Source organism: Triturus cristatus, chromosome 7 (genome assembly GCF_964204655.1).
Source record: "Triturus cristatus chromosome 7, aTriCri1.1, whole genome shotgun sequence".
Classification (NCBI taxonomy): domain Eukaryota; kingdom Metazoa; phylum Chordata; class Amphibia; order Caudata; family Salamandridae; genus Triturus; species Triturus cristatus.
In genome coordinates this window covers 814,068,033-814,080,982 of record NC_140590.1, presented here as the reverse complement: position 1 = coordinate 814,080,982, position 12,950 = coordinate 814,068,033, and the positions used below count along the sequence as shown (strand labels likewise).

General features: G+C 44.3%; 1 protein-coding gene across 1 annotated transcript in view; it reads left to right on the top strand.

Moving 5' to 3' along the window:
- The window catches only part of GPX3 (glutathione peroxidase 3), a 42,965-nt gene that overhangs the window by 18,551 nt on the left and 11,464 nt on the right, over positions 1 to 12,950 (top strand). The window contains exons 2-3 of the mRNA XM_085617693.1: positions 10,746 to 10,899; positions 11,792 to 11,909. Of these exons, the coding sequence (XP_085473819.1) occupies positions 10,746 to 10,899; positions 11,792 to 11,909 (272 nt within the window). The remainder of the gene's footprint in view (positions 1 to 10,745; positions 10,900 to 11,791; positions 11,910 to 12,950) is intronic.

The following is a 12,950-nucleotide window of genomic DNA, read 5'->3' as shown; positions in this document are numbered from 1 at the left end:
GCCCTATACTTACAGAAAGCAGATCTTTTTCAACATAACTATCAAGCCTACCGCCATATTGCTTTAGAATCTGGTCACCTCGTGTCACTTGAAAGATGAGCTACCCCATAATATGTGGGAAAATGTTGTGTGACTTCACAATAGGAACATTTACATTTAGACGTTATTTTCAACGTTATGTGTTTATAGCACTTACACAATCATTAGGCCTCTTCAGAGCACTCATAAAAATCAAACATGATCAGAAACGGAAAACTGCGCTCATGCCCCAGAAAGCAGGATACATCACCAATGATACTCAATCGATGAGCTCCATATATAGAGACAGACTGCAAAGGACTGCAGCCTATTAAAGCGTTCTTTGCTTTCCTTGATTTCTGTTGTATTGTATGGATGGTATGACTGCAAATTCTCATAACATGCATTTACCAAGCACAATTTCACTCCGAGAGCACTGTGGTGCAGAATAACAACTAAATGGTTCACATTATATCAACCTTGGAAGGATGAAAGGCTGAATGGACCCACCAAAATTCAAACCTATGAACATTAGTTAAAACTGAAATTTCTGAAACAGATGCAGGGGTCTGTTGAGCCATCATTCCCATCTATGTATTAGGGATGTGCATAATTTCGGGAATTTTGCATTGCACGTGTTATGCAAAATTCCTGAAATTACGCCATTACACAATGTAATGACAAAATTGTAGCACAATAGTGCGGGAACAGCTCAAACAGTCAGAATGCAAGCAGCTGCAGTTCCTGGTAAATGCGTTTTTCGTTTATTTTTTTTATTATGAAATGCATCTTGGCATAAAAAAATTTGACACCAGGATGCACTTTGCGATAAGATATAGCGTTAAATGACTGACTTGCATTTCACAGTTACACTTACTTTCGCAGAAATTTCCATTCAAAAGTAAATTATGCAATTTCGCACACCCCTAACATATATTGGGTGCGATATAAATATATATATATAATGAAAGCTTGGACCTCGGTTTTACCTGGAAAGTAGATCCATGTCCATTGACGTGAAGGTTAGCTGCCGGTATACATTTCTTCATGTGATGAAGCAATGCCATTACACATTGTCTAGGTTAATTAGAACCCTACATTTTCAGACCGGATCCACGTTGGATTTTAAGGGGCCAGCCCATGAATTATGTCACAATTGGTCTTAAAACGCAAAGAGGCAGCCTCACACATAGGGACATTCTGCAATATCTATTGGTGTGATTGTCAGAAAGGCTGGATAAAGAGAACTGATCTTTTTCTCTGCATTGGTTGGAACTTTTCAGCTATGGCACCTTGGGTGGGTGTCTCGGTCTTGGGGGCTGATGCTGTAAAAATGAATAAATTAATGATTTATGTGTGGTTCTGGGCATTCGGAGTATATGAACATCTTTTCTATTAGAATGTGGGCCCATTGAGCCCCACGAGGCACCTGGCTTTGGCGTAGCTCATTTGACATGGTATAGACCCCGCAATATTTTGGTGAACTTGGCTGACATGTCTGAAAGTAATCTTGTCACCATATTGATCATTCTCAATTTCCTTGAAACAAGAATTGGAGGGGAAATAATGTCATTCAGATACAAATTCCTTCTACACTAGGACTGGGCTCCAACAGATAAAAGCTGGGTTTTTGATTTTCCTAGCAATGACCAGAAACCATTAGAGCCTCTAACCACATTTGTAGTCATTATGGCTTCCCATTACTATGGAACATCCCTTTCGTCTTTGTAAATGTTTTGCTATTCCAGGATCAGAGGGTTCTGGAAATAGAGGTGCAGGGTTTGTTGCAGAACCCCCCCAAAATAACCATGCTGCAGTTCGATGTTGCAAGAGCAATAAAGATGCCTTTTAATTTTGTGTTTACATATTATCTTGTCACATTTTTGTACATTTAAAGACAAAGGTGAAGTGTCACGCTATGTCTTTCAATAAAGTGCTGCTTATTTTACCAACATGGAGATTGGTGTTTACTTTTGTTTCTAGGACTGCAAAGTGAAAGGAATTTGTAAAGTGAACTATGTGACTATTTTGAAGTTGTGAAGGGAAAGATCATAGGATGCCATTTTTTTTGTAACACACAACAGAATGTAAATACCTATAAATGAACAGTACAAATTTTTCAGAATATATCAGCTGTGAGGAAAGCATAAAAAGCGCGTTTTTGTATTTCTGAAGTGAAACAAAGATTTTAATAGGTACCAAACAAATCAAAATACTTTACTTGGTGATGCGTAAATGATTAATATTTGCTCAAACACAATTTCCACACATTATTATTTGTTCACTGTATTTTATCAGTAAAAACCAGGGTCGACTTTAGGGCGGTGTGACCGCAGTGGCTGCACCGGGTGCTGACCTGGCGGGTGGTACTGACTTCAGGGATGGTGTTCAGAAATAACTAGAATTTAAAAGCACCTGCTCCAGAGTTCCTTGTGCATCCTGCTTTCAGGCAGCAATAAAAATGTCATGGTAATTCTTGTGATTAATGTTCCTGCTAGAGTGAGAGAACTGAGTTTTGTCTGGTGGCAGTTTTGACTCTCCATAAAGTAGCGCAGAGGGTTAATATGCACGCAAAAAAGCACAGATCTGTATTTTGTGTTGATAGCCGAGTGGATTAGTAAAGCCAGCCTTTGCCGGCGCATTAAAATAAGTGAATTGTATTTGAGAGAGAGGCTCTGGAGATGTGAGGGGTACTTTTGCAGGGTGGTAGATGGGGAATCTGAGGAGGATGTCATTTGTGCGGGGAAGGGGTGCCAAAACACGATTGTCACACTGGGCGCCATCAGTGCTAAAGCCGAACCTGAGTAAAACTGTATGCCTGAGCTAGATTAGTGACCATTACAATGGGGAATGTGCTGTCTTTAAATGACAGTGCGCTACCACATCATGCTGTAGTAATATATATGTGTGACAGTGTGTACCAAAAGGTATCAAGAGCTACTTGTGTCCTATACCCTTACCACTCTCTTGCTGAATGGGCGTCTATCATTTGCTACCCTTGTTCTTTGTGTGACACTTCTATTTTTCACAATCCCTATGAGTTTAGTGATGTAACATTGATGGCAGCACCTCCACTCTGTAAAACACCCCATTTCTGAACTGCATCATCCCGTGTAGGTCACCACTCACAGAGCTTAGTAAGTAAATAACCCACCTCCTACGTGCAGGGATTAAAAATGAAATCAAGGCAGGAAATGACATTCATGAACTGTGTGGCTTGACGCTCTCAAGCAGCTGGTTTCCCAAGCAACAGGCAGGTGCGGAGCGATAGAAGGGATTTTAAAGGCAGGGAGACATCTGTCAGCCGGACACTGTGAATGTGAACCATAGCTGGCAAGGTTTCAGATTGCCACGTGTGACATTTTCATAACTTCAGTGCAATTGTGAGTGACATTTTAACAACTATGGTTGCTCACGAACAAACGCAAGCAATGAAGATGAGGGAAACATTTAAATATCAGAAATTACACCCATTTGCGGAACGAGAAACTCTGATATCTTAAAACTGTTGTAAAGCAACAGAAATGGAAGCCTAGTAAAAAGCAGTTACTCACAGCTACTTCTCATGAAATAAATACAGTTTTGCGAACATGCGTGGTTCATGTCAGTTGACAGCTACTGTAAAAGGCTATAGTGTCTACGTTCCTCTCGGTCAAAGGAATGAGTCCGGGTCCTTTGAAACCCCTGGTTTTGCATGGAATGCAAAGCCTTCCCAGTGAAGAGCCGTTGCGATAAGGCCTGCAGTCCTTGGCCCCAGACTACTCTCAAGCGGAGTCAGGAGCGCCCCATTATGTGGACGCTGGAACCCTGTCCGCAGGAAGGTGGGTAAGCAATGGCTTCTGCCACCTGGGTTTGGTTGCTGTCCAGACTGCCCCAAAACTGCCCTGAGCCTCCAACAGCCGGCCCCCTGTAAACTGGGCAATGCAGGGCAGATGCATCCCAGTTGGGCTGCTTAGCTGCTGCGAGCCCCTAGTTGGCCCCAACCGCGCTCCGCACTGCCTCTTCTTTTTCGGCATCTCTGAACGAGGGCGTCTTGCTTGTTGCCTACAGTCGGGCTCCCTCGCTTCACCACCCTGTGGTACGGGCCCTGCCTGTGAGAGTACCTTCAGCACCGACTGCCTCTGCCTGCTGCAAAGTGTCACGTTAAAAACACACGCCAGCAAAACACAGCAGCCGGCCTCCGCAACCCAACCCAGACCTCACATGCAGCAATGCCAACCGCCGGGCATGATTGAGGGTCGTGGCTCTGCTTAGCTACATAGCTGTAGTCAGGAAAGTTTTCTGGGCCGCTGCAAACCACTCCGGCCACCAGATCATGGTTCAATAAGCTGCCGTGGGGGTCATAATTCTTAGCGGCTGCACTAGCCTGCATGTTTGCCGCCAGCCGAGCAGGCAAACTTTCTAATTCAACTGCTGCCGCGGGCGGCTGCAGCAGGACCCACCCTCTTATCACTGTGAGTCTCAGGGACTCACACCTAATCTCACTGGCTGACTGTCAGTGTCTATCTATAGCCATTGGGCACTCACTGACATGTCAGTGAAATGGTAATGCCACGGCCGCACAGTTAATCCAGTCATAATGAGGTTTGTTACATTGTAACAGTATCAGTTGCCCTAGAGTTCTGGCAGCCCCCAAGCCTGTTGGGAACAGCGTACAGCACGCGCTGCCGCTCTGAGCTTTCACAGTAAAAAAAGGTGGGTTGGCAGCCAATGCCCCGGGCTCTTGACAGCCAAGGAGGCGCTAAATATGCGTGACTTTGCATTCCAGTGTGGTGATGCGGACCACCACACTGAAATGCGTTAGTCTAACGCCTGACGCGTGGTACTTGGCAGGGCTGGTGAAACAGTAAGGTGCCACTAAAACCTCTCCTAGACAGTCGCACACACGGCTCACACACACTTTAATTAATTTTGTGTTTCAGGTTTTACCTGGCATGATCGGTGCTCCAGCAGAAGGGGGCATTTATAGAAATTAGGTGAATGTTCATGTGTTCGGAAGGGCTGTTGAGAGTCATGTTTGAGCTTTACATGGACAGAACAAAGGTGTGTCAAAATTCTACCCCATGCACTGCTTAGGACGTAAAAAATCCTGGATGGATCCACGATTTTAAAAGCAGCCTTAAAAGTCTCCTGACATTTTCAAATTCGGCGTCCTATGGGCTCTGGACCACGAATGTGATCAACAAATTAATAACGTGCATGATGCATTTCTGACAAATGTTCCATAAAGAGTTCTCGGTCTAAGTGAGACCGTTGATGGAATTGGGTGTGCTGGAAAGACATAATTTAAGGGTGCATAGGCGGATGGGGTCCCCCCATTCCTCAATCCTACCGCCATGAACCTCTGTATCTGACAAAATGTTTTGCTGCCTAGTCTGGGGGAGAGACCCAAAGCATGGAAGTGTGGGGACATTATTGTTTTTTCTTCCCAAGAACCTCGTCCAAGTAGTTGTGGAAATTCCAAACCCTAACCTGAAGAGGTTACCCCAGAATGCACTAATGAACCAGCACCATCACCAGGACATGCAGTGGACCAACCGCATACAAACAGAGCACAGCAAATATAGTTTTCACATATGAGGGGAGTGGCTTGGCTGCTGAATAACTCGGACATTGGGAAGATTAAGTGTCCACCACAGAATTTGGCAGGTGTTATTTTGTGGGTCTACAACCAAAACAGCAGGTCTTCGTGTTAGCCTTTGTTCAGTGGGACCTCCAAGAACAGAAGGTCCAGACCACCCGGCTCCTCAGATTTTTCCCACATGCCTATTTACAACTCTAGATCATCGAATTGTACAATGAAGGTACAGGTAAAGATGATTCCTTTAAATTGTTAGAACAACTTGCCATAACTATTAAGTTAGTTTGGACAATCGAGGCAGGCAACCTATACTGCTTTTTTACATTTGGAGAATTAATGCCAAGGTTATTGATGAAACCTAAAGACACAAGAGGAGAAGCTTTTGGAGGAAAACTGTAGCATCAAGAAATGCTCGTTGCGTTCCTCCAGACAGAAAGGGCAGGCTCCAAACCGCTGTCATTGCTAAGAAGGTTTGGTCTAAAGGTTTTGAATTTAAGGGTAGCTTGGAACTCTTCTAGACCCAGATATGTAATGAGTACAAAGGCCCCTGTCAAGGATTATTAGTAGGTCTCATAGTAAAACTCAAAATTCGTGCAAAACATTTAAGCGGCCCCATGTTCATTATTGGACCACAGTGCTCTCCCTTTAACATAGGCCATTATACCATAGAGGCTAATACATGAGATGCTAAACTGTATTTGACAAATCTTCAGGTGGTAGATAATAAGCAATAACTAGAGTGGAAGGGAGGGCTGATGAGGCACCTATAATATTGGAAAGTCAGGAGCAGCAAGATTAGGGATAGTTCAGCCTTTATGTGCCTTTGTTGGGGAGATGACCAGGCCTTTGAATCACTGATGATGGGATAAACTGCACATTTTACAAAAGTAGCAACCAAGGGTAAGTTTGTAGGTCCTCAGCATGGCAAGGTGAAGAAGCAAAAGATGAAAGCTAGTGTAACAACTGCAGGGCAAAGGGAATTAGGATAGCGATGGCACAGAGAGAAATCCTAAACAATGCTAATCTCCTGACCTGGCAACCATCACCATTAAGTCAGGCACACACTATCCAGATTATTTAGGAAAACAATTTTTTCCCTCATGCTATTCAGGAAGGTGTGACTGTGGTAAAACGATAGTGCTACAATGCTTGGATTCCTCCTATTCCTTTGACCCTTTAAGAGGTGCGCAGAGCTGTCCAACAGTCCTGCGTGTGCCACACCCAAACAGTGAGCAATGTACTTGCAAAGCATCCATTGTAATAACAAGGAACGGGAAGTTCACCCAGACATGGCCACAGGCAATCATAGAGCCGATGCATTACACATTCTTGATGGGATACTGCGTGATACCACCCTCACTCCCTCCTCGATTGACACGTGGTAACATTTGATACATCATTCCAGTTTGATCAGGAGCGAGGCATGATCGCATTCTCACCTCTACATAGTTCAACATGTCCCTTCAGATTCAGTGGATGTCCGGATGGTGAATAGTGAGTGTTTCTACTGTTTTTATTCCTTCCCAAAGGCCATGTAATATGCATCTTCAAGTTTCAGACCTTGACTGCTTCTCAATGCCGTACTAGCCACCTATAAAATATTACAAGCAATTTGAAATTAACAAATGCTGGGCCTGATTCACAGAGGTAACATTTTTGAGTAAGTTTGCACTTTTGAGTACATTTTGTATTCATAAACTGCACTTTGGTAGTAACCTAATGTATTGTAGAAAGTCCAGCATTATAGATGACCAACCACCTGCACTGCAACACTCTCCCATAGGAAATAATGGAGGAACCATTGTTAAGATTAAATTAAGTCATTTAAAATAGTTAGAAATGTAAATAAATATACATGAATGTAAACACTATATAAAGAGTGCATATTTATTATTTCTTCTTGAATGCTACCTATGTTCTATGTTTAGTATTAAGTATTATTAACTTTAAATAATCAATATATACTATTTTTGTACATATTTAATGTTTAATAATAAATATGTACTATTTTTCAATCTTTTTCATCCCTGCCGAGACACTGTTATTGTACAGTTCAGGTTCAGTTACATACCAGTGGCTGCAGTGAGGGGCACAGAGAAGTGTGTGCCTGCCCATGTGAGCATCAGTCTTAAAGTGAGCAAAATATGTTTAGGTCTGGTGTTAATCAAGGTCTTTCATATTTAGTAAAAGGTATGTAATTGGCATACTTACACATGAGCCTGACAGGCATCCTTCTTCACCCATTGATCTGTTTAAGTTCCATTAACAATTTTCTTCTGCCCACCACCGTATACAACATGGGAAGGGCCAGCCCTCCCGAGACATTGGTTCCTTTCTCAGTGAGTGACAGTATTTGGTGGAAGCACAATGTCTTTAGCCACAAAGAAAGTAGCCCCTTTCAGTGACAGGGATTATTGAGTTATTGCATACTTTTTATGGGCTTGAAACAGATTTGAAATGGCCGCCCTTGCTTGTGCATGCGCTTATCTGTGGCTATCTTTTCTTGTAGTTAAAAAAAAAATGGAAAGATGACAGTCTGGATGAGTGCATGCATGCGTGCCCACAGAAGGCTATCTTCAAATGTTTTTGTAAAACTTTATTACGAAAAATATTGACAGATGGCCACTTATGTGTCAGCAAGTGTGCGCAGGCATCAATAGACATTTTAAAAAAAATGTTTTTGCAATAAAGCTTTAAAAAACATGAAAAAAAACACAAACAACATCATCAGCCAATCCCAGGTCTATTGGCTTTGAGAATGTTTGTTCTTTATGACAAACTCAAACAAACCTACATAAGTCCCTGCCTCAATGCAACAGGGATTTGGATAGTAAGTAAAGGTATGAGTCTGGGGCGGATAGCACTAAAGCATTGACAAAGCAGGTGTCTTAGCAGAACCTCACAGCAAATATGTCAGATAATCAGAGGAGTTGGTAGGTGGTGGTTGAACACTGATGCTTGCTCCTTTAGACTTGGTGAGAGGGCCTGGGCATGGTGACTCTTGTTTATATAGATGGCACAAGTGGTCTATTTTATGCTGTAGCAGTTTTATATTTGGTATTCACCAGGTGTAGCCCATGCAGGTAAGAGCGGCAGGGCTGTGCTTGGGGGGTGGGGGGGTCGACAGACGATGACAAGGGAAACCTAAATAAGGAAAAGAAAACCACTTACCTTGCGCTCACCACATCGCCGACTTGCCGATGCAGTGAGCGCAAGGTAAGTGGTTTTCTTTTTTAAATTGAAGTTTCCCTCGTCATCATATGTCGCCTCCTCCCACTGCACCCCTGCTTCACTGCTCTTACCTACACAGGTCACGCCTGTATCCAGGTGTTTTACAGTTTTTCATAAAATGTGATTTACCATATGCATTTGGAAAAGGATTTCCCAATAAGCTTTATTGCTGCTGTTGTTGCTTCAGCATTTTTCTACTCTGCCTCCTGCTGAAGCACGCTCCCAGGGTCAGTGAATGGCAGGTTGCTTTTCTCTGGAGACACATTTCACCTCCTTCAGACAGGGATGATTTAGAAGGAGGCATCCTGCCCTTCGCTCCTGGGAATGGGATTTGGCTGCTTCACACAAGACATATTGGGAAGCTTCATACCCTGTACTCGCCAGACAGGCCTTGATTTCTAACTAAACGTGTCGTTCTGTTCGGCTTGTTGCATAGACTGGTGGCATCTCTCAATCGAGACACTGGTCACTGATCTCTCCCTTGCCACACATCCTCGGTATCTAATGCTAGACAAATTCGCTTGGCACTGTGGTCGCACTGGAGAGCGTATTCTCGAATGCAGTGGACAGGCTGCTCTACTTGGGGCCATTGATGAGCAGTCCACCTTGCCAAGCATTAACCTACTCATATCATGCTGCTGAAGTCTGTGAAACACTCATGGGAGTATTTGTCAAATATTCAGGCAATGCAACGCAGCCAGCCGCCTTGCTGTGCTGTGCTTTGCTGCGTGAAAGGGACGGGACAGGAATATGCCATATTTAATATTGTGCACAGCATACCCAGTGGTGGCTCCTCCACTAAGGCAGAGAGGAGTAACACTCAACTGCTCTATAATCAGTGTAAAGGAAAAGAAAATGATAATAACTGATCCTTATTATCATTTTATTTTTACTATAATGGACTGGAGCAAAGTTAGAGCGCGGCGGGGCTGGGCTAGTTTCAGAGGGAGGACTGGATGGTGTGCCTAAGTGCACATTCTGGTTTGGCCAACCACCTTGGCCCGGCCAAACAGTCATGTGCACTTAGCATGTTTTCCACTCAACTGTAATGCACCACCTGAGTGCAGAACATGCACAGGCTTCTACTCTCTTTCTCACTCTTAGCGCCAAGACGCCTCGGCATTCGAGCGCTCTATAAACTGCAATCCTATCCTACTCCCTTTCTTAGCGCCGAACCTTGACATTCACACCAATCACGACACTGCTGTCATGGTGACAGCAGCGTCGTAATTGGCTAGGGGAGTCTGGAAGTCTGGGTGATGCTGGGATCAAGGAAGAGTAGAGGGCAGAAGAGAAGCTACCGGTGACAAGCAGGCAAGTCTTCTTTTTTTAACCCCCCTGCCCCCGCCACCGTTTCCTGCCTGCCACCACTGTGCATACCTGCTCTCTCTGCCTGCCCTGGCGCACAAACTGCTGCCTAGCGTAAATGCAGGTACACTTGCACATAGAAAGTGGGAACAAGGAGGAGAAATACACATACTTCTCCTCATTATGCCTCCCCTGGAGAGGCATGGCATTTTGATACATTCCCAGGTTTACCACTGATAGTAAATCTGGAAATGCTCCAAAATCCATAGGTGGATGTGTGGAACACCCACATAACGCCTCACTAGGGCAGAGTAACGCAAGGCAGCAGCTTGAGCTGCCTTGAGTTATGCCACATTGACCAAGTCAGGCAGGGTCATGCTACTTGGTAAATGTTATTCTAGATTTTGAATTCTCCTTGTGTGGCACAAGGACAACGCAAAACCATGATAAATATGCCCCTCAAACTTTGATGTTGTGTATTGCAGATAAATATATTTAGAGGAAGGAAAGAGGGTAGACTGACAGAATGTCCATTTTTTGCTGGTAAGAATAGCCCAAGTGGGAGATGGAGCACAGCTTTACAAACACTCTCATCTTCATGTTTCAGGTGGACTGTTACAGCTCTGTGGATGGAACTGTGCATAACTATGGTGCGCTCCCCATCGATGACGGGCAGTTTGTTCCGTTCAGGCAATATGCTGGGAAGTTTCTTCTGATTGTGAACGTTGCCACCTTCTGAGGACTGACCCTGCAGTATCTAGGTAAGAATGTATGCATCCTTCTGGCCATATATGCATACAGGTGGACAATACAATGTTGCAATCGATGTGCATAAAGTTGTAGGGCCTCATTTACAATAGAATGGAGCACCGCGGTGCCGCAAGCAATTTTACAGAGCTGCGCTGCGTCATTCTAAAAGTGCTTTAGTGCACCGTATTTACAAGAATACGGTGCATTTCTGCACTGACCCCTGCTCCAGTGCTAGAAAAACAGCGTAGCGCCAATGCAGGAACCCTTGTGCCATGTTGCAAGGGTGATTGTGTTGCGGGGATGATTGATTTTGTGCAGGTAGGGACACCTTTCTGTACAAAATCAATCAATTGAGGCGATTTCCTCCTATGCGTGCTGCAGAATGCAGCACACATAGAGGAAAAAATGAGGAGAAATAGGGATATTTCTTCTTGTTGTGCTTCGCTAACACCACCCATTCCTCCTTGTAAATCTGGGAATGCTTCAGATTCCATGGGTGTTGCATGGGAATAATGCATGAAAGGGGCCCATATTTACGAGCCCATGAAGCGTGGCCTTGTAAATATACTGCAGCACTTTCCACCACTTGTGTCACTTGCTCCAGTGGCACAAAAGTGCCACTAGGGGCTCGTTAATAAGGCTGTGGCGTGCACTTAGTACATCACTGGGGTTCGAGCATATGGAAACTGGAGCCCCTGCTAACAGAGGGGTTGAGTTTCATGCTGCATATGATAGGATTTGCCGGCCCCCAGAGTTAAATCATTCTCATAATGTTACCCTGCGTAAGAAGGCTCCCCTCAGCACATCAAACGTCTGGCGTTTCATTGGGGCAGAGGATCATGGGTTTGAGTCCCTCTTGGAGATAAGAATGCCGTCAGCAGTCTGCCTCGCTCTCTCTTACAGAACTGAATGCACTACACGAAGAACTGGGACCCTACGGCCTTGTCATCCTGGGCTTTCCTTGCAACCAGTTCGGGATGCAAGAACCCGGAAGCAACGACGAGATCCTCCGCGGGCTCAAGTGAGTATCGCACGTCAGTTACTGACGGGGGTGGTGGGGGCGGCATCAGTGTGAGCGCTCTACCAATGGCTGGGACCGCTGAATGTGGAGTTTGAGTGGCTGTGGTTGGAGGAAGAACAAAGACTGCAGCTGAAGGCCTTGCCCCATCACATTACTTCTCGTTTGCATCTCTAAAGATAAACCTTTTGGCTGATCGCATGACCTCTTGATGCAGCAGCCCTGCCTCCATGTAAGCAGGGTTTGCTATTCAAAAGGTATGTTATTCTATTCACTTGAAAGTAATGAAATTGAAATCAACATTACTGTCACTAAATTACAACTAGAGCAATAAATTCAGCTATGTTAATATGTGGTGCAGACACCATCCCCCTCAATAGAAACCAGGAACACGTTAGTCATAGCACTGCATACAAGTTAATCAAAACATTATTCGGACACCAAGCTCTGCACATTTTAAAATATGTAAATCCCAGAAGAGTAAAGATAAATATTCAAGGAGACGTTCAGTACAATCTGGGAGGTAATAGTGCTGCGCAACATGTCACACGGGGTACATACAATTACGTACTGTGAAATGCATCTGGAGAATAAACTACGCAGCCATCTCAATGCAGCCTAATAAAGAGCTTAAGATAGGGTAACAAACACACGGGAGACTGTCGCAAGGTGCATAGAGACATGTTGTCCCTCTTTGCTTGTTAATGGATGTGTGCATAAGGCGATGTGCCTGCCAATATACACCTTCGCAATGAAGTGTACTTGGTGGAGCTTCTGCAAGAACATTCTACACAAAATGATGTTTAAAACGATCTATGCACAGCTTTGAGCACTCCAGTCTGTGCACTGCAGACACGTGTGCAAATCTGTATATATAAGACCATTGACTCGTGTGCAACGCATGCCACATAAGGTCAAAGGATGCACGTTTTGCACCACAATGTACAAGAGGTTCTGCAGACAGGTTTCAGCAAAAACAAAAACAAAAAAAATGGGATTGTGCAAGTAAATCCTGTGCACTGGCGGTGCTTTGCAACCGTGTGT